The sequence below is a fragment of the Miscanthus floridulus genome, chromosome 16, assembly GCF_019320115.1.
Source record: "Miscanthus floridulus cultivar M001 chromosome 16, ASM1932011v1, whole genome shotgun sequence".
Classification (NCBI taxonomy): domain Eukaryota; kingdom Viridiplantae; phylum Streptophyta; class Magnoliopsida; order Poales; family Poaceae; genus Miscanthus; species Miscanthus floridulus.
Window position 1 is genome coordinate 37,158,327 of NC_089595.1, and position 26,474 is coordinate 37,184,800.

The window sequence follows — 26,474 nt, forward strand, 5'->3', positions numbered from 1 at the left end:
AACTTTAGTGTGTTGTCCATTCCAAATTAATGTGACTTGACCACACAGAGACGCCTAGCCTTGCCTATATATACATATGCCTTGCTACATCTTTTGCACCCTAACTTGAGTACAGTAGAGATGTTTGGAGGCTTATGGAGAGGAATGGGTGCATTCTAAGGGAGAGGAAGGGGTGGGAGGAAGGGATCTCCCATCATATGGGAGGGTTCTATTGGTCTAGATGAATGGGACGAACCACTTTATGAGTTTCCATTGCAAGGAAAAAGTGACATCACCCATGACAAATCTTCTCTGGGGATATGATAACAGGAGAGAGGAGTGGCCCAAATGTCGCCACATGAGGACTGCTTAGTGCAGATGTGCAATGACCAGAAGGATGAAGGTCAACATTTCTCCAGATGCCTAATAGGATGGGTATTTTTCATGAAACCCTATTTTTCAAATTAGTTAAAATAGAAATTACATGCTTACCGAAGTTCACGGTTTCAGGCATCCGACGGAGGCGGAGAAGTGTACTACTATGGTAGCTAACCAAATTGTATCATCAAGAAGTATTGTGGTGGGCGGTAGCAATGGTGTGTCCAGAATGAATGAGACTAGTTCCTTTGAAAAAACTAATAATAAGATGGAACATCGTGTCACAGACAATGATGGTAATAATGGAAGTGTGGTGCACACAAGCAATGAGTGTGGCAAGAGCTTCAAGGAGATCAGTTCACTAAATGGGCACAAGCGTATTCACAGGCGAGAGGAGCACATGCGCATGATGGCAGAACAACAACCAATCACTGTGATGGTGGACAAGTGTACTACTATGGTAGCTAACCAAATTGTATCATCGGGAAGTATTGCGGTGGATAGTAGCAATGGTGTGTCCAGAATGAATAAGACTAGTTCCTCTGAAAGAGCCAATAAGAAGGAACATCCTCTCACAGAGAATGATGACAACAATGGAACTATGGTGCACACATGCAATGAGTGTGGCAAGAGCTTCAAGGAGATCAGTTCACCGAATGGGCACAAGGGTATTCACCAGCGAGAGGAGTATAAGCGCATGCGCATGATGGTGGAACAACAACTCGTAGTTGCGATGGTGCCATGGTGGACAAGTGTACTACTATGGTAGCTAACCAAATTGTATCATCGGGAAGTTTTCTAGTGGATAGTAGAATGGTGTGTCCAGAATGAATATGACTAGTTCCTCTAAAAAAGCTAATAAAATAGAACATCCTATCATAGAGAATGATGGCAATAATGAAGTGTGGTGCACACATGCAATGAGTGAGGCAAGAGCTTCAAGGAGATCAGTTCACTGAATGTGCACAAGGGTATTCACCGATGAGAGGAGTATATGCACATGCGCATGATGGCGGAATAACAAACCATCGCTACGATGGTGAACAAGTGTTCTACTATGGTAGTTAACCCAATTATATCAACAGGAAGTATTGCGGTGGATAGTAGCAATGGTGTGTGTAGAACGAATCAGACAAGTCATTCCTATGAAAAAGCTAATAAGATGGAACATCCTGCCATAGAGAATGATGGCAACAATGGAAGTGTGGTGCACACATGCAATGAGTGTGGAGGCAAGAGCTTCAAGGAGATCAGTTTACTGAATGGGCATATGGGTATTCACCGACGAGAGGAGTATAAGCACATGCGCATGATGGCAGAACAACAACCCGTCGTTGCGATGGTGGACAAGTATACTACTATGGTAGCTAACCAAATTGTATCATTGGGAAGTATTACGGTGGACAGTAGCAATGGTGTTGCTAGAGTGAATAAGACTAATTCCTCTAAAAAAACTAATAAGATGGAACATCCTATCATAGAGAATGATGGCAGCGATGGAAGTGTGGTGCACACATGCAATGAGTGTGGCAAGAGCGTCAACAAGATCAGATCATTGAATGGGCACAGGGGTATTCACTGGCGAGAGGAGTATAAGCACATGCGCATGATAGTGGAACAACAACCCATCGATGCGATGGTGCACCAGTGTACTATGGTAGCTAACCAAATTGTATCATCAAAAAGTATTGCAGTGGACAGTAGCAATGGTGTGTCCAGAATGAATAAGACTAGTTCTCTAAAAAAAGGTAACAAGATGGAACATCCTTTCACAAAGAATGATGGCAACAATGGAATTGTGGTGCACACATGCAATGAGTGTGGCAAGAGTTTCAAGGAGATCAGTTCACCAAATGGGCACAAGGGTATTTACCGGCATGAGGAGTATTAGCGCATGTGCATGATGGTGGAACAACAACCCATCATTGCGATGGTGCACAAGTGTACCAATGGTAGATATCGAAATTGTATCATCAGGAAGTATTACAGTGGACAGTAGAAATGTTGTGTCCAGAATGAATAAGACTAGTTCCTCTGAAAAAGCTAATAAGGTGCAACACCCTATCACAGAGAATGTGGCAACAATGGAAGTGTGGTGCACACATGCAATGAGTGTGGCAGGAGCTTCAAAGAGATCAGTTCACTGAATGGGCACAAGGGTATACCGACGGGAGGAGTATAAGCACGTGCGCATGATGGAGGAACAATGACCCATCGCTGCGATGGTGGACAAGTGTACTTCTATGGTAGCTAACCAAATTGGGAAGTATTGTGGTGGATTGTAGCAATGGTGTGTCCAGAGTGAATGAGATTAGTTCCTCTAAAAAGCTAATAAGATGGAACATCCTATCATAGAGAATGATGGCAACAATGGAAGTGTGGTGCACACATGCAATGAGTGTGGCAAGAGCTTCAATGAGATCAATTCACTAAATGGGCACAAGGGTATTCACCGATGAGAGGAGTATAAGCACATGCGCATGATGGTGGAACAACAACATGAAGCTGTGATGGTGGACAAGTGTACTACTATGGTAGCTAACCAAATTGTATCATCAGGAAGTATTACGGTGGACAGTAGCAATGGTGTGTCTAGAATGAATAAGACTAGTTCCTCTGAAAAGCTAATAAGATGGAACATCCTATCATAGAGAATGATGGCAACAATGGAAGTATGGTTCACACATACAATGAGTGTGGCAAGAGCTTCAAGGGGATCCGTTAACTGAATGGGCACAAGGGTATTCACCGACGAGAGGAGTATAAGTGCATGTGCATGATGGGCAAAACAACAACCCGTCGCTGCAATGGTGGACTTTGTACTATTATGGTAGCTAAGAAAATCATATCACCAGGAAGTATTAGGGTGGACACTAGCAATATGGTGTGTCCAGAGTGAATAAGACTAGTTCCTCTAAAAAAGCTAATAAGATGGAACATCCTGTCACAAAGAATGATGGCAACAATATGGAAGTGTGGTGCACACATGCAATGAGTGTGGCAAGAGCTTCATCGAGATCAGTTCGCTGAATGGGCACAACGTATTCATCGGCGAGAGGAGTATAAGCGCATGCTCATGATGGCGGAACAACAACCTGTCACTTCGATGGTGGCAAGTGTACTACTATGGTAGCTAACCAAATTGTATTATTGAGAAGTATTACTGTGGACAGTAACAATGGTATGTCTAGAATAAATAAGACTAGTTCCTCTGAAAAAGCTAATAAGATGGAACATCCTATCACAGAGAATGATGGCAACAATGGAAGTGCGGTGCACACATGTAATGAGTGTGGCAAGGCTTCAAGGAGATCAGTTCGCTAAATGGGCACAAGGGTATTCACCGGGGAGAGGAGTATAAGCACATGTGCATGATGGGGAACATTAACCCATCGATGCGATGGTGGAGAAGTGTACTACTATGGTAGCTAACCAATTGTATCATCGGGAAGTATTACTGTGGACAGTAGAAATGTTGTGTCCAGAACATATAAGACTAGTTCCTCTGAAAAAGCTAATAAGGTTGAACACCCTATCATAGAGAATGATAGCAACAATGGAAGTGAGGTGCACCATGCAATGAGTGTGGCAAGAGCTTCAAGGAGATCAGTTCACTACATGGGTGCAATGGTGTCCACTAACGAGAGGAGTATAAACGTGTGCGCATGTCAGAACAACCACGGGAAACAAAGAAGGATGAGATGAAGATGATCCGGTTTGTAGCACGGACTCTACACAGGTTATTGATGGAATTCAAGCGGCACTGGACGGATGACTTATCAGCCAGCATGACCTGCTCAAATAAGCATATCAGTGCAGATGAAGAAACAGATGAGATGAGAGAAGTCGCTGAGATTTTGGTAGCACTAGCACAAAGTTTTTGCAAGGACAGTACTATGCATGTATCATCGTTAGCATCAAATTTCGCTCAAAAAAATCGTCAGCATCAATTGCTAAATGTTTTGTGTGCACAACATGCAAGAAGAAGTTCTCTTCATACCATGCCCTAGGAGGCCACATGTCCATTCATAACAACAAGCCCACCAAGAACAGCTTTTGCTTGAGGATGGTGGCATTGGCAGCTCCGGTGGTGGTAGGGAGCAGTCCACATGGAAGCACGTGTGAGAAGTGCAATGAGAAGTTCTCAACTAGGCAGATCCACAGTGGGCATAAGCGTAAGCACCGGTGCGAGGAACACTAGAAGATGGCACTATTGGAAGATCGGAATGTGAAGCCACCATTGCCAATATTGCCTCATCATGAGGCAGAAAGCTCTGGGCTAGTGGTTGTGCCAACTGATGAGAACATATAGCCTACAGGGACAGGGTTGGTTGTGGCAGCTCACACGGTGCCACTGGCTTGTGATGGCGTCCAGCAGCCACAGCAGGCTATGAGTCTGGGTAATGAGATTGAGCTGCCATGGTGTGTCCGGAATGAATAAGACTAGTTCCTCTGAAAAAGCTAATAAGATGGAACATCCTGTCACATAGAATGATTTTAACAATGGAAGTGTGGTGCACACATGCAATGAGTGTGGCAAGAGCTTCAAGGAGATCAATTCATTGAATGGGCACAAGGGTATTCACCAGTGATAGGAGTGTAAGCCCATCTGCATGATGGCGAAACAACAACCCATCGTTGCGATGGTTGACAAGTGTACTACTATGGTAGCTAACCAAATTGTATCATCAGGAAGTATTACGGTGGATAATAGCAATGATGTGCCCAGAATGTATAAGACTAGTTCCTCTGAAAAAGCTAATAAGATGGAACATCCGTCACAGAGAATGATGGCAACAATGGAAGTGCGGTGATAGCCCAATACTGTACAACTCATTGTTGTGGATTTTTTTTTAAAACACACACCTTTCTTTATTCAACTATCCAGGAATAGAATTATAAACATCATCTAGCGGTGACAAAAACAATACATGCCTACCAGTGCTATTGTATAAGGAGCTTCATGAACAAACTATCCCCCTGATCTGGCTATAGGTGCCCATGGATCCTCCTTTGATATTCTTTATGACGTTGGCACAATCACTTGCCAAACGGAGCTTCTAGACTTGAATATCCTTAGCTAGAGCCAGACCTTCTCTGTGGGTGTGTGGCCCGTGCGACCGCACAGAGCCCCAAATTCTGGTGATAGCTCAATACTATACATTCCTTGTGTCTATTTGTTTTGGCCCAAATTCTATAGATGGAACAGCAGGACAGCCCAATCACTTAATCACACCGCGTCTGGTTGTCTTCCCGTCGAAGCCTGGTGCGTGTTGTTCCTATCTCCTCCTCCCCATCCCCCCCCCCCCCCCCCCCCCCCCCCCCCCACACCCACACCCACACACCTCGGCAGCGGTGGACGGTAAGGCCGCGAGCAGCGAGCATGTTGCATCCGGACCCCATTACCGGCCGCAGGCCGCCGGCACCGCGGCGCATGCAGCGTGCATGAAGACGTGAAGCCTGATTGGTTTGGTGATTCCGTGAAGCTGTGCGGCAAGTTAAGCAAGGTAATTTTCTCTTTTCTTCTTCTGTAAAATTCTACTAACCAGTTTACCTGTAAGTGTGTTGTTGTGCATTTGATACTAATACTAGATGTAACGTTTCTGAATTTTGTTCTTTCCATCATTTGTATGCACGTGCATCTATATCTACTCGTCTAGTATTTCAAGATCCAAACCATCAGCCATGTCTTCTAGAAAATATCTCTAAATTGAAGTTATTGAAGCCTTATTTGCATTCTACAGTGACTGATTTAGCTACAATAGCACTTGAGAGTGATATGCTAGAGAAGATTGATTGTGTTAAGATTTCAATTCGAAGAACACCAAAAGAATGATGCTGTTCAAATAAATATATGCGACCAAGGATTGAATAGGTACAGTTCTTAACATATTACGTAGAAATGTAATTCATTATCATCTATATATTATTTATTATTGCTGTTTTTTACAACCTAGAGGCCCCCATTATAAGTTTTGCACAGGGCCTTGGTTTTGGCTGGGGCGGCCACCGGTACGTCGTTTGATTCAATGGTGATGAATAGCCCATCACTAACGGTGTGGCATTTGATTCGGTCGTGATGTGTCTTGACCATCACCGCAGGTGGCATTTTATCCGGCTGTGATGTCTTGATCGTCACCGCCGGTTTTACCATATCACCAGTACATAAGCTGAGTAGGCTACTCACCTCGATACAAGGCTACTCAGTGAGCATAGTTGTTGTCCAAGCTGGATGGCATCATGGGCGGATCTAGGGAGCATGCCAGGTATGCCATGGCATACACTGGCTTCCAGTGCGTGTGTATATTTATATATTGTAAAAAACCTATTAATCATCATAAAAAATTCAAACAATTAGTATTATAAGTCTATTTTACGTCCATATTTTGAACTGTGAGTATGTCATTTGAACTAGTTTTATTTTACTTTATAGAAGTTTTCAACTTAATCTCAAAATTAAGAGCATATTTGGATTCATATGGCTAATTGTTAGTGAGCTAATTTTATCCCTAACCCATCCAAACATAGGTCTAATAGATACGTTAATTTTTTAGCGAAGTCTTCAACTAGTTGCATTGTTAGCCAACTAGCTGGCCAACCCCAACAAATCTGAGCTATTTTTTACTGTAGCTAATAACTACTCGTAGCTGGTCCAACAGGCCATAAAAACTTAACTTGCTATTTAGTGCCTATATACTGAATTATGTTGTAAAATTTTTAATTATTTATCAAATTGGCAAATGGTTTTATCGAATTATAAATGAAAATTTTTGCTAATCAATGTTACCCTGAATTGACTAAATACTTTGTACTATATCACCATTGTATATAATTTGTGCATATAACATATCAAGTATTCTTTAAATATTAGCTTCAACTGGCAGTAATAGATGGGCTATCACTGCCGGTTTGTGGCTTAAACTGACAGCGATAACTATTTTGTAAAAGAATTCATAATTCATAACTTTTCAAATGAAATTGGATTGAGATAAACTTTATATAAAAATTATAGAGTTTAAAGATATCTAAAACTTTGTAGATGATAATTTTTTAATTAGAGATAGTTTACAAGTCCAAATATTCAATATAAGTGTCGAATATATGGGCCCGGGGTACCTTCATCGCCCGTATAACCTAAGCCATGCCTATCTATCGGGCTGAAGACGACGAGGGATGAGGCCCATGAAGGCCAGGCAAATCCACTAGCTTGGAGATCAAGTCATTCGGAGGATATCTGGCGCCATCATATATAGGCGATAGGATAGAATCATTTTGTTGCACTTCTATGCAATAAACTAGGAATCCAATCTATTAGCCGATCGGATCTACTGTAACCTTAACCCCAGACTATATAAGGAGGGCCAGGGGCCTCCTGATTGGGATCCCCATCTTCTACATTCTAGCGCATAGCTACACGCAGCAGCCCCTGTAACCTAGCATACAAATACAGAGAAGAAGCTACTCCTAACTAGACGGATGGCACCACGTGCCTAAACCAATATAATCCTTGTGTCTTGTGTGCTACTCATCTTATTTGTCTTATGCGAATAGCTGCTAGGATCACATTTTGAAATGATTAACTGAAAGTGCATCTAGCCCTTTAGTGGGTTTTGGATGATTGAATGACAACGTGATTAAAGGACTAACCCATTTGCTAAGTGTGGACAGGTAATAGGTTATCTCATAGGTACTTAATGAAAGCCAAAATAATGTGTTGTTGTGTAAACAATCTAATTCAAGCACAAGACAACAATGCAAATGGAATTCATGCAAAGGCTTAATTATTGGGGGATTTCCATGTTCTATGTGAAAGCAAGCTTGCAAGAATTAATTAATGAGACATAAGGGATTGCATATGGATTGGTCTCATATTTAAAGCTTGCTAAATTGAAATGAAAAAGATAACAATACATGAATGGATGATTCAACACAAGATGTGACTTGATGGCTTGAGATGGTGAAGATAGCAAGGAAAGGCTTCGAGGTACTAAGCAAGGGTGAAGGGCAAGCAATGGCTTGGCGGCCGAAGAACCTAGCTAGGGTGAAGAAGGAAGTACTTGCATTTAGTTGAGGTACTAATCAAGCTATGATGTTCATGTTTATGTGGAGGATCAAATCACTATTGAAGTGTTTGATGGAAGTGACTTGATACATTTGGGATTATTCAAATTTGATGAATGGAATCAAGTCACATGCTCAAGATGGCTATGCTCAAGTGAAAAGATCAATATCAACATGTTAGCACCCTTACTTGATGAAGATTGAAAGAGACGGCATCAATTCAAAATAGATCAACTCAAGTGGTATAAATTCATTTTTCCTTTTATCTTGAGTTTAATAAGTATGTCGTATTATTAAGAGGGATGCATCATGTTGATAGATAATGTTTCATAAGTGCTTAAGCCAACCCATGTGAGTTTTGAGTATTTGAGCGACAAAAGAGCTAACTTTATTTTTTGCTGGTCTGGCAATACCGGACGTGTCCGGTATTTACCCAGCAGTGCTAAATTGTTGCTCTCGGGTTGGTTCGTCAGGAGTTTCAACGTAAGTCGTGAGTTTCGATGGTCGGGAGTCCCGGCAAGGATTGGGAGTTCCTACGTCTCGCACTTTAACTGTCCTGTAGGGTTCACTGTCCTGGTCATACCGGACGTGTCCGGTATTCATACCGAACGTGACTGGTATGCATGACCAGAGGCCAACGGCTAGTTTTCAAAAGCCTTGAGGGTCGGGAGTTCCGACGTGAGTCGGGAGTTCCGACGGTCGGAAGTTCCAGCATGTGTCGGGAGTTCCGACACCTCACAAACTTCAACTCAGTTACATGGTTTTCAAAATTGCTAAGGGTTAGGAGTTCCGATGTGAGTCAGGAGTTCCGACGGTCGGGAGTTCCGGCATTCATCGGGAGTTCCGACGCCTCACAACTTCATTGTAACTTAGTTACCGTTGGCGTAGACCGGACGTGTCCGGTATGTGGCAACGGCTATAAAATGGCTAGTTTTTCAAGGGGGCTATAAATACCCCCAAGCCTCCACCTTTGGAGGCTGCTGATTATGCTGACATACTCACACGTTTTTTAGCCTTGCCAACTCTCCTAAACCCTCTCTTAGTGAGTGTGTGATACAAATTGCAAAATCCATTTGTGGGTTAAGAGAGAATTTGAAAAAGAGAGCAAGCCACCATTTGAGCACTTGTGCATATTGTCAATCTCGTGATTCGCATTTGTTACTCTTGGACTCTTCGGTCCAGACGGTTAGGCGTCGCCGGAGAGCACTCGAGAGATTATGGTGTGCCACGAAAAGTTTGTAACGGTCGATTCCGCCGCCTTGGAATCATTTAGTGGAAGGAGGAAAAGGAGTTGGAAAAGACTCCGGCTAGAGTGACCTTCGTGGTACCCTCTAGGGCTGACCTTCGTTGGGTCGCCCTCAGCCCCCTCAACGGAGAGTAGGACTCGAACGAGTCCGAACTTCGGTAAAACAAATATCGTGTCTCAATTCACATTTCATTTTATATTTGTGTTACTCCAGCTCTTGTGTAGGTTCTCTGTGTATATTGATATCTCTAGTAGGTACCTGCAGTTTGGTTTGAAGATAGAAATCGAAAGGAGCAAGTTCGGGGCTATTCTGCAGAAACCGTGCATACCGGACACGTCCGGTATTAGAGCTCTATGTTGAAAATATTTATTTTCAGTTCTAACTTTGTGTTGCAGGGTTATAGCTTCTAGATACATTATTTGTACCTTGTATACTCTGTGGCTAACTTGTGAGGGGTGGTACTACTCTTTATTTGGAGTTTCTATTTTGGAAACTCCCTTTTCTAATCGTTTCCGCATTTAAAGGCGTTAATTTTCATAAATGTCTATTCACCCCCCTCTAGGCGGCATCCTAGATCCTTTCATTAACAATGTTGAATGCAGACAAAGTCAACATCAAAGTTGTAGTACTCAACGAGATCAACAACTTTGTAGTTAAAAACTTTTTCATTTGAGATTATTTTGAGTGCTAAATATACAATCTAAGATCCAAAATGGTATAGTTAAAAAATAGTGTCATAATCACATATGTTCAGTAGCTCAGCTGGTCCATGTGTTTTAGGGAACATGAACATTGAGATCTCAATATAGATGGAAACGAAACGAATACGAATACGGATATGGATATTTTTTTAATACGAATACAAAACAGGTGTCTTGGATTCGGATTTCTATTTAGATATTTACTGAATTCAACTCAAAGTGTATATTGTTAAATTCAATATACATGAATAAATTTTACTACAAAGATCATCGTTAACCAAAATGAACTAAATGATAGTACACTTCTAATAATCTCCAATATGGAAGTAACTAAATTGTAATGGATAATATTTAATAAAATAATAGGTCAAGTGAAGAAATTCAAACAAAAATGGTAGAAAACAAATTGCCATTTTGCTTTATCAATATTTTTGGAATTAAAAATTTATTACACAAGTAGAGATTAAAGTATTTACGTATATAATATAGACAAGGATAGCTCATAAAAATAATATAAGGTTTTGATAATTATTTAATAATTAAATATATAAGTTAATTAATCAACTTTATATTTATATAAATATTTATCATGACATTATAAATTATACAATATAATTCACATCAATAATAGATAAACCAACAAATATATAAGGTTTAAACTAAATCAAAAAAATATTAAAATTACTTTAATCTTTATGTATTATTAATAGTTTTAAATTAATACTAAAACTTATTTATAGATATACTATTAAATGGTTTCAATGCATCATTATTAATAATAAAATGAAATAATTGGTCACTTGTTATGGAGAGAAAACTTTTAAATAGATTCATGATAACTTGTTTTCTTTGCGGATACGGATACCAATGTACTCTCTACCTCTCTTTTGCCCTAATCTTTTCCAATCTCCATATCGTTTAATACAACGGCCAAGGATAACACGTTAGGCTTTTGCTAGCCAACCTAGAGCAACCTGCCAATGTTCTTTCCCCAATGGGGGTGCAGTCTTGGTCGAGTGAGTGTCTCAACGTTTCTTTTGCTAGTTTGCTTGAAAACTAGTTGCTTATAAACCTTGCCGCTTTTTACGGTGAAAACTTGTTGGCTATCCGCTACTTATGGTGTCTGACCGATCTACGGTTGTTTGGTTCGGTGAAACTTCGAAACCAACGTGACACCGAGTACCAATCCTGTCCAAAATAAAAGCTGACACCAAACTGATCCACTGATTAAACCAAAAGTTCGAGTCACTTATAGGACCGGTGTCCGATTTTTTTTTTTCAAAAAAAGGAATGCCCAGTTCTGTCTAGGCTGGACAAGAGAAGATAACAGCTTGCAACAAAGATGATAGCGTTATTGGGAGGATGGAGCTAGCTGCGGATAGATGAGGACATTGAGGTTGACAGGGGAGAGGTGCTTGAGCTCGTCGCCGATAAATGGAGCTCCAATAGAAGGGGCTCGCAGCGCTCGAGCGAGGAAGCAATCATGGATGATACAGAGCTCGTGGCAGCTGGGATATGATGGTCGCCATTGGTGGAAAGAGAGGAGCGGCGGAGTAAGAAGCGACCCATAGCTAGGAGAGGTGGCTCCCCTACCTCTTTTGGCTATCTGCTGCGAACTTTGAATCGGTATAAGCGTTGAAAATTATGCCGCATTGGAAGCGCAAAGTTTGGGTCCTTTTGGAGCAGGAGCCGCTTATTTTGAAGCAAAAGCTGGAAAAAAAAATCGGTGTCTAGCAGGGCCAAAATGGTTCAAACTCTTATTCAACTGCAAACAGTTGACTGAGTTTGTTTTTCCACATTATAGTAGGTACTACAAGCCCTTTCAACTATGGAACTGAGTTTTAAACACCATATTAATTGTTATTTTTTTTAATTCACTTGCATAAGGTTATTTAGTGTACAAAAATGTTCCTTATTAGTACATGTGAGAATTGTTTTTAGCCTTTTGAAATAACCTACAAAGTTCAGTTTAGCACATTGCCACGTCAGCACCATGCCCTCTAACTTTAAATTGGAGTCAAGGTTTAAAAACAAACGATTATGTGACTTAGGGTTGAAAATCTAAACCGGCTTTAATTTGCAGTTGAGATTCAACTAGACTCGGTCTTGAGTTGAGGCCTAAAATAGATTAAAAAGAGAAAGCAATAAAGTCCAAAGCTGAGATGCTCGCTCTCTCTCCATCAGCGAAACAGATAAAGTGGGTACAAATAAACAGAAGAAGAGTCACAGGCTTAATTTTGCTGTCTATAGACCCTTTGGTCCAAACGAAGTCGGCATGACAAATCAACGATGCTGTTGGGAGCTTCTGTCCAATTTATTTCCCTGTGGAAGTACTGGCATGGGGATTCTACGGATCCTCGTGGTTTCGCGTGGACAAACACGCTGACCCAGTGACGCCTATCTCAGTTTCTGCGCTACTTGTCACAAAATTTCTGAGCTAGTACTTGTCACAGATAATCCGTCCACAGACTGGACAACGAAGAAGTCGAACAAATCAAACTGTTGACGCGTAAGATTAGTTGTTACGCAACAGAACCTGCATAAATTGCAGCAGCCAGTGGGAAATTAATGCCCACCTCCGAAAAACAATTTAGACCGCCTTGGGAAGCTCTATTATGTGCTAGTGTTGCAAGCCGCTATTGCTATTGTTGGACCGCTATTTGCTATGTGAATGGCTCAAGTGACACTATGGATGATTCCATTATTGGTAATAAAAATGTTAAGATAGTGATTTGGACCATGATAAAGATTAATGATATCCTTTTCAAATGTCTAACAATCCACCAGCCGCCCCTATAATACATGTTTGTAGGGGCGGTTCAGTCTAGAACCGCCCCTACACTATATTTTTCCGCCAAAAAGAATTTAAATTTATAATTCAAATTGGACCAGAACATATATATATATATATATATATATATATATATATATATATATATATATATATATATATAATTCAAATCTGATCAGAACATATATAATTAAAATCTGGCCACAAGCACAAGAGCATTACAAGTCTAATTCACAAGAATATATACAATCCATCATTAAATAGATATAATTCACAAGTCTAATTCGTTCCACAAGTCCAAATCGTCCCACAAGGTAAGACCAATGTCAAATTCTATACACATTGTTATCAACAGCCTAGAGCTAGCCTTTTAGTATCAAGAAGGTGTTGGTACTGAGGATTTCTACCTAAGTCAGAATCTCGGTCATGGTAGGTGTCTTTGATGTGTACAATCTGGTCCAATATGAAGTTGCAAAGGTCGCCGACGAGCTCTAAGAGTTAGTCATCCTTGTATGGGTCTCTTTTTATTTCTTTCTCTTCTTTCCACTACAAGAGAACAAGTTTTGGTTTAGTATTTCATATCATGTGCGAAGTTTTTATACTACGGGTGAAGAGGTTCAAACTTATCCTTAAGGGGTGTCCCCTGTAGGCACCGGTGTTACTCATTATAGAGCATACATAGTATCCACAATGTACACTCTTAGGCTTCTGCTTGGGGCACTGTGTGTTTTGCATATGGAAATGTTAAGTAATGCTTTTAACAGCCATGTAATGGAGTACTAAAGTAAGTTACACATATCGCTCATAGTATTTTTATAGGCAATCTTTCCTTCCTTACTAGATCATGCCTTCCGTGATGTTTATTGACATAGAACTTGAATGCCATGTTCGAATTATTTTAGCAAATGCAACTTATTAGTATCCAAAAGTGAACGTTACAAGTATATATACAAACATATAAGTTAATAAGGATTGTCGATATGTATACGTCTTGAGAATCGATATGAAGTCTTTGTATGTCTTCGGGTCCCTATCTATTGAATCAAAGACCCATGCCATGCTTCTCCCGACATCGACGCCTATACAAATCTAGTGGTTGCTGCATAAATTTAATCATAGAACTAGATAAACTCTTTTGCATTGAATAAAATATATCGAACAAAGCTTTAAATATAGAGTTGAACTTACTCGAAGTTGTATGGTAGCCGTATAGTAGAGTGCTGTTGAAGATTTTTAAAAGCCAGGGCAATGTATGCTGAAACCTTAAGAGACTCTTGCCTTAGTTTCTTTGCATGGATGTCCTCTTTCTCCCGAAGGGTTTTTCCGGCAGCTAGCTCTTTGACATCCAGTTTCTACTATGTAGGGTAATTAAAATTTGTTTATGCTATAGCTTGAGGGTCTATATATCCGGCTTTCACACTTGGCATTTGTTTTACAATGTGCACTTGCATTCTACAAATCACGACGTGTGTTAGTTACAACAAAATCGAAAGATTATATTCATATCATATCAGGAGGGCAAGGACTTACAGGCACCATGTGCGAATTAGATTCATTTCCATTACTCCGAGGTGAAAGCATGTTTGCATGTCATTGAAGTCAAAGATAATTTTTCTGGCTGGGCTTCCAAATGTGCCGGCGGGGAAGCATGCTTGTACGAGGTCTATGCTCATTAGGAGAACATGCAAGTACCAATCATGGAACCTTCTCATTCCATGTGGTAGGCGCTAGATGTTCTAGTTTGGTAGGAAGGGTTTGCCTCTTTCATATGTTTTTGGGCAATCCTTTGACCATTTGATGGCATCAACATTTGGATACTTCTTTGCTGTTTGGTGGACTTTGCTAGTGACAGCCTCCTCAGAAGCCTGTGTTGGGACTTTTTTAACTTGGTTCTCAGGCTTGAATTGGTCATGGGCATACCACTTATGCACCAACGAGATGTCTTTCATCAGAACATAAATTGGCCTTCTAGTGATTGGATGCTTCTTTCAAAGTTCTCATTCAGGCACGTCCTCATCTTCTTGTGCATCACCTTCTTCAGGAGGCACTCATTATTCATGTATCGGTTGCGCTTGTTGAGAAGACTGTAGCATCTCATCATGCACTTGCTCAGTACGAGCTAGAGCAGGTTGTGGCTTATCAGGCACATGCTCGCTAGGAGGGGCGGCTGATAATGATGCCAAGTTCCTCATAAGTTCTTGATCATCAGCTCATATTCCATATAATGTATGGACTTGGACAATTTCATCATCGGCAAAACAAAGGAGAGGAGAGGGAAGATTTGGCAAAAAAAGCAACAACTGCTTAGCAAACATAGAGCAGCAGCTGATGGCAAAAATAGCCAAAAACAGAGGAGAGGGGAGCTTTTGACGAGCATCATCCTCACCTGATGAAAAGACATGTAGAACAGTTTCAGATACATAAAGAAATGCAACTTCATAAGCTTATTACCAAGAAGCTTGCAACATTCAAATGCAATCGAAGAATTGAGATAGCAGGCTCCGTTTGACAAGAATAAGATACCAAAAGTGCATACTGTCAGTGATGTATACTGAAAAAAAAACTATCACTATGCATATTGAAGTTCAGCAGCATCTTACAAAAAACACTTGTGAACTTGCAAGCTATTGAAGCTAAGCATATGAACAATACTTTAATCTTATTTTTTCTATCATTCAAATGAGGTGTACCTATGGTTATTGTATGGTTCTAGCGAATGCTTTATGTCATGGCTTGGCATGTTGCCATGCACACAACACTCCATGGAGACACTAGAGTATCAGACAATGTGATTCCTAGACATCATCATGAAACAAAAAAGGAAGTTGCGTGCCTGCTAGACCAAGTAGGAGAGGAACTTTTTTTGAATTAGGGATATACCCCATTTTCATTACTACGAATGGAAATACAGTAGAGTTTAGGATTTGTTCAGAGTAGCAAACAGAACAAACAGAGTATCATGCGACAGCAAAAGAAGGTGGAGTTCGAGCCCCACGCCAAATTATATTCCAAAAGCTGATAGTAGAGGAACTTATCATCAAAATTCAGAAATCATTTAATTCTAGCTCACGCTAATAGCATAATTTCAGTTTATAACAATAACAAAGACTCATACTGTATGTAGAAGTGTCAAGGTCCCTTTCCATAAAACAAAAAAAAGAAGTGTAAAGGTCCCATGTAAAACATGATAATTCCTAACCCTTTAATTGGGTCCAAGCTTATGACATGCTACAAAGCTAAAGCTATATGGCCAGTACAACCATCAAGCAAACCTATTTGGACCTCTCTGGTTCTACTGTGTCTAAGTAAAATCATCGACACTATATGTCCAGTATCAAGATATTTTGGATGAATAATATGTGTGGCAAGTCTACAAGGAAATATGGAGCTCACCGTTCACCATCTATGCAGCTACACTTTTGAGCTGTAAAGATTAAAGGATTGTTTCCAAATGTGGCTATAAAATGAAAGGGTATCAGTGCCATCATGTATGACCATGCATCATACGTGAAATGAAGCATCATAGTCTGCTGCTGATAAAAACCACACACAATACCATCAACTGGTTTTCTGCAGAGTGTCTGAAGCTCAGAGAAGGAAAAAGGATGCTAAGAAAATTGTTCACCTAAATAAGAAAGCAGGTCGCTTACATAAAGCCTACATGCCCGATGTTGTCTCTTTCTTTGCATTATATCTGATATGTTATTTTGACACAGGCACCCTACCTACTAAATCCCACTAAATTTTCTAAAAAAATTGTACTGTACTAATCCGCTATTGCAGATACTGTATCCGTTGCAACATTACAAAATGAAGTTGTTTAACATGGACGAAAGGTGCTGTTTTGAATGAATAGGACTTTATTTTTTGGTGGGGGTGTAGAATTAATGAACTTGAGTTATGATATTTCTCATAAGAAATAATCCTAGTTTCTTGGATGATTCATTTGAACTTGTAAACTATGGTCAGTGTAGAACACAATTTACTGCACATATATGAATTTCAGCAAGCTCAAATCAAATGAACGATAGGTTTTCAAGCATTGTAACACCCCAAAATTTGTCACTTTTGAAAATAGAGTTAAAATGCTTTATTTTTAAATTTTTGTGCACATGAAAACATAGAAAAATAAAAAATTTCATTAATTTAAAATTTATCATAAGGTAGAAACGTGTTTGTTGCATTTATGCCGGTCGCACCTCGTGTTTCTATGTGTAAAATGTGTGTTTTTATACGATTAGGAGACGAATAACTATCTATAGGAATTTTCCAGCTTCTTTCTAGAATTTAATTCATACCTCCTTCACCTTAATCTTTATGTTCTAAGTTCCCAACAATATTTTTATGAGCTCCAAATATTTTATTTGAGTTCATCATGTTCCAAATTGTCTCTAAGAATTTTCCTCAAATTTTTGGAGGTCTCAGAGTATTTTTTGTGGCTTAAATATTAATTCTGGACTTTTCTAGAATTATTTTATCCATGAAATTAATTAATTCCGAAAATAATAAATCTCTCATTTGTCCCAACACTCAAAACCCATGTGCAATAATCCTAGTAAATCCTAAAGGCTCATGCATTTATTTACTAATAGGCTTTAATGATTATTTAGGCTCATTAGTTAATGTGGAGGGTGTAACATCAATTAGTACCATATTGCTAGTTGATGTAGATGTGGGGAGTTTTTCTCCCTATATATATCTACCAACCCCTTGGGCAAAGCACACCAAGACTACCATATGGGGAGCCCCTAGTTTAGGAAATTCCTTATATAGTAAATTATATTTTTCCCTCCTTCCCTTGCCGTCGCCGTCGCCGTCGCCGCCGCACGCCACTGCCATCACAAGGTACCTCTCTTCTTTCTCTACATCTTAGCATCATTGTTTGTATCAATCAGCCACCGTATGACTGTTTCCCCTTCGTTTTCTTTTTTCCGGCCGTGTGCCACGTAAGCCCCTTCTGCTAGCCATATATATATATCATGTTGAGTCGTCCAATCTAAGATCTATTGCCCAGATTAAAACATGCCCCTTCGCTGTTCTTTTTGCTAAAGAGCCCGTGTATATTTTGGCAAATTAACCCGCAATCCATGACATATTCCCACAATACGTTTTCTTCTTTTAGAAAGCGTAGTTTTTTCGGTTTAGATCTAAAATGCGTTTTCACTTATTTACAGATTTGCCACTGATTTTGTTTTAGCCATAACTTCTCCATTTTAACTCCGATTTGACCCGTTCAAACTGTGTTAGGTTCATAATTTCATAATCTACATGTTAATACTACTGTTAAGTAGGTTTTCAAATTTTAAAATTCATGATTAGATTTAATCTATTATTTTAATAAAGAAAATCTTGTTTATTTCATATCTTCTACGTTTCAACTCCGTTTTGAGCCATTCAAGTTGCGTTAGATTCATAGCAACGAGATCTACGCGTTAGTAATAGTGTTTATCATGTTACTATTTCTGAAATTTCATGGTTTAAATCATATCTTGCTTAATAATCATGCAACTGGATTTTATAAATAAAATATGATTTGTTTTACTTTAGTTATATAATTCAAATCTAAATTTGATTTAATTCAATTCATATAAGCTTTTATATAGTTAAAATAAATGGAGCATATAGTTTTCTTTTCCGCATATTAAGCAGATCTATCGGTAGATGTATCTTTTTCACCGTAGCTCCAATTAGAGTATTTTTCGCATTTGTGTGTTCGTAGCGAGACATAGATTCGTTTTACAAACTTTTCATCTTGATTTTATATTTGGTGTACTATTCTAATTTAGATTTATTATTTGCTTCGTGTATGATTGTATGGATGCTTGTGTGGTGCTTTATGATTTCATCCAGTTGATGAGATATACGTGGTGATCAAGAAGAAAAAGAAGAAGAACGTTGAAGATTAAAGCTTCTCGAAGGATCGGTGTTTAAGGCAAGTATAGCATGGGATCATCCTTGTTGTCCTATACACCTTTAATCATTTAATTCATACTGCATGTGTCTACCTTGACTACCACTAAGGATATCCTAGTCTTTTGTACTTGTGCCTTGTTACCTTTGAGGTATTGCATTGGGTAGTATGATGCTAGTGCTCAACTAAAGCCATGATCTTGTAACTTGACTAATGGTATATGCAATAAACATTAAAAGATGCTTTTTAGCAACATGGAACAAGGGGGCTAGAGCATTGGCTTATTTTATGGTGCTCTAGATTTCTCTCCCTAAGGACTTATCTATAAGTGATCATCTGGGACTTACAGTACAGCTGTGAGGGCTATATGGCTCTGGCTTTAGCTCAGTATGAGGACCTTTTTTAGCTTGTTAGAGGTTACCTTTATGGCGCAAGAGGGGTGTGTTCTGGGTTGGATATAGTGCGGCCTCTGTCTATCAGTGTATACGTTGTGCGTCATTGTGCCTATCGGAAGGGGAGCCCTACATTCACATGCCACAGAAACCTAGCGGCCCTAACTTGTTAGACGAACCTTTGAAAGGCTTCATAGTGAACCCTGCCGACCTTCCTTGGTAGTGGGTCAAGAGGTTGGCCGCCTCGGGCAAAAGGGTAAATCACGACTCATAGTGAAAGTATACAGCCTCTACAGAGTGTAAAACTGGTATATCAGCCGTGCTCACGGTCACAAATGGCCTTGGAACATTTACGGAATAGATGATCACTAATGGTTAATGATGATGAACACGGATGATACTGATGATGAATATGCTCATTAATGATTACTGTTTATGCTATTCATTACTCATGTTTACCTGATCATGTGTTTATGGGCTTGTGATAAACTTGTTACTACTCAATTGCTAAAATCATGACTCATTAAAAGCTAATCGCAATGAACCAGTGTCAGCCTTTTGAGCCTCATGAACCCCATGTTATATTTGTTGAGTACGACATGTACTTACGCTTGCTTTATTTTTCAATTATTTGGATAAAAATCCCGGATGGGTACCAGATTGCTAGAGTTTAGAGGAATTAGGCTTGTGATCAACCAGTCAGTTGTCCCTGTGTATTTGGAGTCTTCACCTAAAGATCGGAGTCGTCTTTCCGCTGTCTATACTCTGAGGTTATAATCTTTATACTAATACGCTATGTATTTAAGCATTGTCTTTTGATATTACCTTTATTTGTAGCTATATGTGAGATTTGACTTCCTGGGCTCACATATGGTGCGTATCTGGTTTTGTTCTTAAAACCGGGTGCTACAAGCATACAGATTTGTAGATAAATATAACCTATGGTTGGATTTCAACTTTTAAAGTCCTACTCCAACAGCAAAGAAAAGGTCGTAGCTCACAAGCAAGGTCAAACAATGTATACATAGGGAGACACCAATCACGATTTTTAGGTGAGACATTTCTTTCTTGATTGATGATTAGCAAGATACACCAAAAGAAAAGCATTAAGTTCTCTGATAATGAGATTGCCCAAGATGATGAAAAGGGAATAGTCAATAGTAACCAACCTGCTCGTGGTGACTTCACTGAAGCAGTTGCCACAGCATCATCTTTCAAGGAAATTGCAGCAGTTTCTTCAAAAGATATACTACAACTAGAATGAAATGCATCTGATTTGTAAGAGATAAATCATCTGGCTGGGGTAATGTCTCTACAGTCTCCCAAACACTTCCTATATGGTTATGCCCAGTGGATTAGGATATTTCAATTTATTGTTTGAAATATGAAATATCAAGTACCTAGATTATTATTTTACTCTTCTCTTAAGTCCTAACCAATAGCTTCTAAAGACAAGGATAGCAAGAGGTTATTTTCATGCCAGAAAATAAATCGTTCTAGTACATTTAACAAGATTAGAATAATAAGATGATATCATACTCTCAGCTCAGGATTACACCTTTTGTTTTAAGATTCATTGCATCTTTGTTTTTTTAGAGTTCCATGTATCATTGATCTTTTTTCTCAAACTTTGACTGACAAATTTATTTAATTATTTACCTATAAGTACTAAAGTGGAAAGCATACCGCTAAAACTGTCATCAAAATAACTTTGAGCATACCTTGGAAGTCCTTTTACTCAAAAGTGTATAGAAAAGACAAATAGGCAAACAAATTGAAAATATCAAAGGTGCCATATATTTAAAAACAGAGGGAGTGGACTTCTTTTCCCATTTATCCTTAGAAAAATACTACTAATAGCAAGTAACAACACAGCAATATAGTGACTATATTGCTATATAAATTGCAAGCATTCACACTTTAAAAGACTATTTGGGTCATTCCATTGCTGTGGAAAGATTTGTCAAACTTTGAGCAAAAGCACAGTAGCAAAAATTAGTTTTTTTCATGAAGCATAGTGACAGTAGCAAAAATAATTTATGCACTGGAACTGAATATATATATATATATATGCACATTTATCTATTGTCAGTGATGTATGCTGAAAATCGGCAGTCAGTTACATATATGCCCAACTGTGTATGGTGCCCGGTCAAGCTACAAAATCATCAGATCACCCTATTACAACATGAGCACGCTACATTAATGCATAGTTGGATCGCTTACACATTCAGCAAATAGTAACCTACGCTTCAAACTCGAACAACTTTGAGCAATGCAAACGACGAGGCTCTAGTGCAAAAGAGGAGGCACATGGGTGCACTACTGTTTTAGTCTGATGGAGCACCTAGACCTACCGATGCCTCCATGCCTAAATAGTGCTTAATGTAACACTAGAGAAAACCTTGCACCAAGGAACTGGCATGTAATGTAGCTAGCCAATTGAGTTTATAACATTATAAAGTAAATATATATTTTTTGAGTGTTTCATATGGCTTTGCAGAGAACAACCCTTGGAAATGAAGCTTCTCACAACTTGTCATGGACCGAGTTCGTGGTCATATACTATGTATAGCTTTGTCATAACTAGCCTATAGTCGGATCAGCTAATTTATGTCGTATCAAAGGTACAAGATACACTCATAATAATTTTTGATGGAGAGTAAATGTAACATATCTGAAAGACGGGATGCATTTTAGCCAAATGACCAACACCGAATTCATGAGAAATTGGAGGGCAAGGATCAGTTAAGAAATTGGATGGCAAGGAGAAGTTATGTCCATCTTATTTTACTTTTACTAATTGCAAACCCTATGTTAAATAATTCTCGCAAGACACACTAGAAAATGGAGAAGCATTAGAATTTCAAAATACAATATCTAATCATCCATTTTATTCTCTATCATTATTGGCAACAATAATCATTGGATTCATTTGCTAATTAATCACTTGCTTCTGTCATTATGATGAACATTAACCTAAAGTAACCCTTAAAAATGTTATCTGTATTACTCAATTTTCCATGATAATGAAAAGTAACCAAAGTTCCGAGAACTAAACCTAAGTTTTAGCCTAAATTACTCACATGTACCATTATTAACAGTACCATGTAGAAACACCATAAATCTCCATCACAATTACTCAACTCGTGTCATTTTTAAAAAAATGCTAATAACATATTTAATATAGTTCACAGCTACAAACAAATTGACCATCCCCTACACTGCACATGAAGCTATGTAACATAGAAAATTATAGCAGCACATCAGACCGCCATGAATCCATGTCCGACCACTGCAACGAATCGGCTGCATAGTGGAGCAAGAATGGAGGAGAAGCGGTTGGAGCTTACCTGCAGAAGAACAAGCCAAAAAAGGGTGGTGGTGGAGCGCGTGCGCACGCTGGACGCACGGCCACCAGGGCAAGCCCGCTAGGGGAGGGAGTAGGGACGCCGGGGTGCACCGGCATCGGGGTCGCCGATGGAGGGAGAGCACATGGGCACTAGGGCACCCGGGCCGCCTAGGGGGAGTGTGGACACTGGAGCGCATGGGTACCAGAGCCACCAGGGCAGGGAGCAGGGATGCCAAGGCGCACCAGCACCGGGGCCGCCGGCGGAGGGAGCGCGGACACCGGAGCGCACGGCGGATACCAGAGCCACCGAGAAGGGAGCAGGGACGCCGGGCTGCACCGGCACCGAGGCCACCAGCGTAGGGAGAGCGCATAGGAACTAGGGCAATAGGGCCACCGAGGGGAGGTGTAGGGTCGAGATGGCAGACTAGAGGGGGGTGAATAGTCTTTTCTAAAATTAATCGCGTCGGCTAACCGAAACAAGTGCGGAATTAAAACGATCGGTCTAGCCAAGACTACACCCCTCTATCTATGTTCTCTAGCACCTTCCAAAGATACTAATCAAGCAACAAAGGTGCCGGGCTAGCTAGAGCTCATGTAACCAATTCTAGGAGCAAGGTCACACAAACCTATGTCACTAGTACTTTAAGCAACAAGGGAGCTCCTACACATGCTAGTAAGCAAAAGCACAAAGCCACCTAATGCTCACTAGCAATGCTCAATAACAAGGCAACCAATGCCAAATTAGAGAGCGCAAATACTTAGCTACACAAACTAAGCAAAGTGACTAACAAGGTTGCACAAACCAAATTAGCCATGCAAGGGAGCTACTTCTATGCTACACAAGCAAGAAGGTAACTAGTAAGCTACACAAGCTAACTAATTACAAGAGCAACTACACAAGCACAATGTATATGAAAGTAATTAAAAGCTTGTGTAATGAGGATGCAAACCAACAGGAAGAACAAGGTTGACACGGTGATTTTTCTCCCAAGATTCACGTGCTTGCCAACACGCTAGTCCCCGTTGTGTCGACCGCTCACTTGGTGGTTTGGTGGCTAATTGGCATCACCCGCCAAGCCCGCACGTCGGGCACCGTAAGAACCTACCCTGAAAGTGAGGGTAGCTCAATGACACGCTCAACTAGAGTTGCTCTTCGCGGCTCCTGCGGGCTGAGCACAATGCCCCTCACAAAGCTCTTCTTCGGAGCACCGCACAAGCTTCTTGCAGGCTTCAACGGAGGCCACCGCCAAGCCATCTAGGAGGTGGCAACCTCCAAGAGTAACAAGCACCACTGGCTTGCAACTCGATCACTAGTGCCACTCGATGCAACCTCACGATGCAATCGCACTAGAATCGCTCTCTCACACAATCGAATGATCACTATCAAGTATATGTGAGATGGAGGGCTCCCAAGCACTACTACACAAGCTACCAAGGCTCTAGTGTGCTCAGCTTCTGGCCCAAGGCCGACCATGGCTTCTATTTATAACCCCATGAACAAATAGAGCTGTTACCCCTTCACTGGGCAAAAGTCGGGATGACCGGACGCTCTGGTCCGATCGACCGTACGCTGGACCTCAGCGTCCGGTCATGCGATGCATGCCATGTGTCCCCTTCTTTAAACGTTGTTCATTCGATCTCAACGGTCATCTGACGACCGGATGCACCAGCTTGAACTGATCGGACACAGCAACCCCAGCGTCCGATCGTTTCTAGTAAGGTATCAGACATGACCGGATGCATCCGATCGGTCACGATCGGACGCAGCACCAGCGTCTGGTCACTTCTAGCTTCTCTACTCTGCCTGCGTCATCACACATCACCCTGACCAGACGCACATAGTCAGCGTCCGGTCACTTCCAGTGCCAGCGTCCGGTCGATGACCGACGCCTGCACGCTGTCTACCATCACTGATCGGACACTGGAACCTAGCGTCTGGTCACCACGTGACCAGCGTCCGGTGCCCTCTATGAGACCCTATCTTCTCTATCTAGTGCGTCGGTGGAGTTTCAAACCCTTCTCACCTCCGTTCCATCACCGAGTTGATCCACATCAACTCCAACTTCATCTTCTTTATAAATGTGCCAACACCACCAAGTGTACACCACCATGTGTATGTGTGTTAGCATTTTCACAATCATTTCCCAAAGGATTAGTCACTCAACTTGCCACGCCACTCAATCCTAGCGATGATGCAAAGTTAGATCACTCAAGTGGCACTAGATGACCGATATGCAAACAAGTTTGCCCCTCTTGATAGTACGGTCATCTATCCTAAACCCGGTCATCAACTTCTCTACACACCTATGACCGGTGAAATGAAATGCCCTAGGTTATACCTTTGCCTTGCGCATTCCATTCCATCTCCTCCAATGTTGATGCAACACATGCATCAACATGATCAACAATGATATGATTCATTTCATATCATCACGTGATCATATTGGTTCATCAATCTTGACTTCACTTATTTTTCACCGTTGCCATCGTCCATCGGCGCCAAGTCTTGCTCAAGCTTCACCGCCATGTGGTCCATCACTCCAAAGCCTCCGACTTGCCCTTCACGCTTTCAACCGGTCCATCAAGCCAAGTCTTGTCTTGATCTTCTCCACCTTGATCACATGAATCAATGTCATGTCTCATGTGCAATGAGCTCCTTCATCATCACATGTGTGAGCTTTGCAACATCTCCAAATTATTTTCACCTTCATGGCATATGTTGCTCACACACATGTACCTATGGACTAATTACCTGTGTATCTCACATAAACACAATTAGTCCACCTAGGTTGTCACTCAATTACCAAAACCACACGAGGACCTTTCAATCTCCCCCTTTTTGGTAATTGATGACAACTCTACAAAGATATGGAAATTAAGCTCTTTTGGATTCATGTTGCTTGCCCAAGCAATTTTACCATGTGAAAATGATTTTGGACAAGTACCACAAACCCGAGATGGTAGTATTAGCTCCCCCTACATATGTGCTAGAGTGTTTGATTTGAATGTCGCACATATGCATAGATTAAAATTGTGGGAGAGTAATTACTACTAAATGATGCTAAGGTGTATAGAGTAAACCTTTGAAGCGTGATACCAATCGGAGTTGCACCTTTAAGTTCATCCTTAGCACCATGGTTAGCTAGATATCACTTGGAAATAAAAGCACTAGATACCTTGTGAGATCAACATTAAAAGCAAGGTACTAGCATTACTTGAAAAGCATACCAAGTGTCTAGCTATCATCCTATGCATGCTAGTTATCAAATCATCATTCAAGTTCTACAACTAGCATACACCACACAAGCATGCATATTGAATTTGAAAGCTTATGCAATGCAAGCAAGCACATGAATATGCACATATCAAATGCAATCAATCAAAGTTCATGAGCTTGCTCCCCCTACTTGTGTGCTTCTCTTGTCCAAGAATTTTGATCCATCTCTTTTCTTCAATGTTGCTCCCTCTTTGTCCATGTCCATGTCCAACCTCTACTTCTTTGAGCTTTTATATCTTATCTCTCCCCCTTGTACAATCTCAATCTCAAAGCTTTCATATCTTTGTACAAACTCTCCCCCTTTGTCATCAATTTCCATAAAAGGTGAGCTTCTCATTGATGTAAAGGTATACGTTTGGGGTAGATGGTTGAGGCTTGAATCTTG

General features: G+C 40.4%; 1 protein-coding gene across 1 annotated transcript; it reads left to right on the top strand.

Annotated features, from left to right (window-relative positions):
- The first annotated feature begins 625 nt into the window (after positions 1 to 625).
- On the top strand, positions 626 to 2,248 carry LOC136510587 (uncharacterized). The gene is made up of 2 exons (XM_066504989.1): positions 626 to 1,025; positions 1,539 to 2,248. The coding sequence occupies exons 1-2, from the start codon at positions 626 to 628 to the stop codon at positions 2,246 to 2,248; spliced, it is 1,110 nt and encodes a 369-aa protein (XP_066361086.1).
- The last annotated feature ends 24,226 nt before the right edge of the window (positions 2,249 to 26,474 follow it).

Bases quoted from the DNA above. Each gene is read 5' to 3' on its own strand.
- LOC136510587 (XM_066504989.1), top strand. From the start codon at position 626: ATGGAACATCGTGTCACAGACAATGATGGTAATAATGGAAGTGTGGTG. The intron at 1,026-1,538 runs GTATTCACCAGC...ATCCTGCCATAG, and splicing joins TTCACCGAATGGGCACAAGG to AGAATGATGGCAACAATGGA.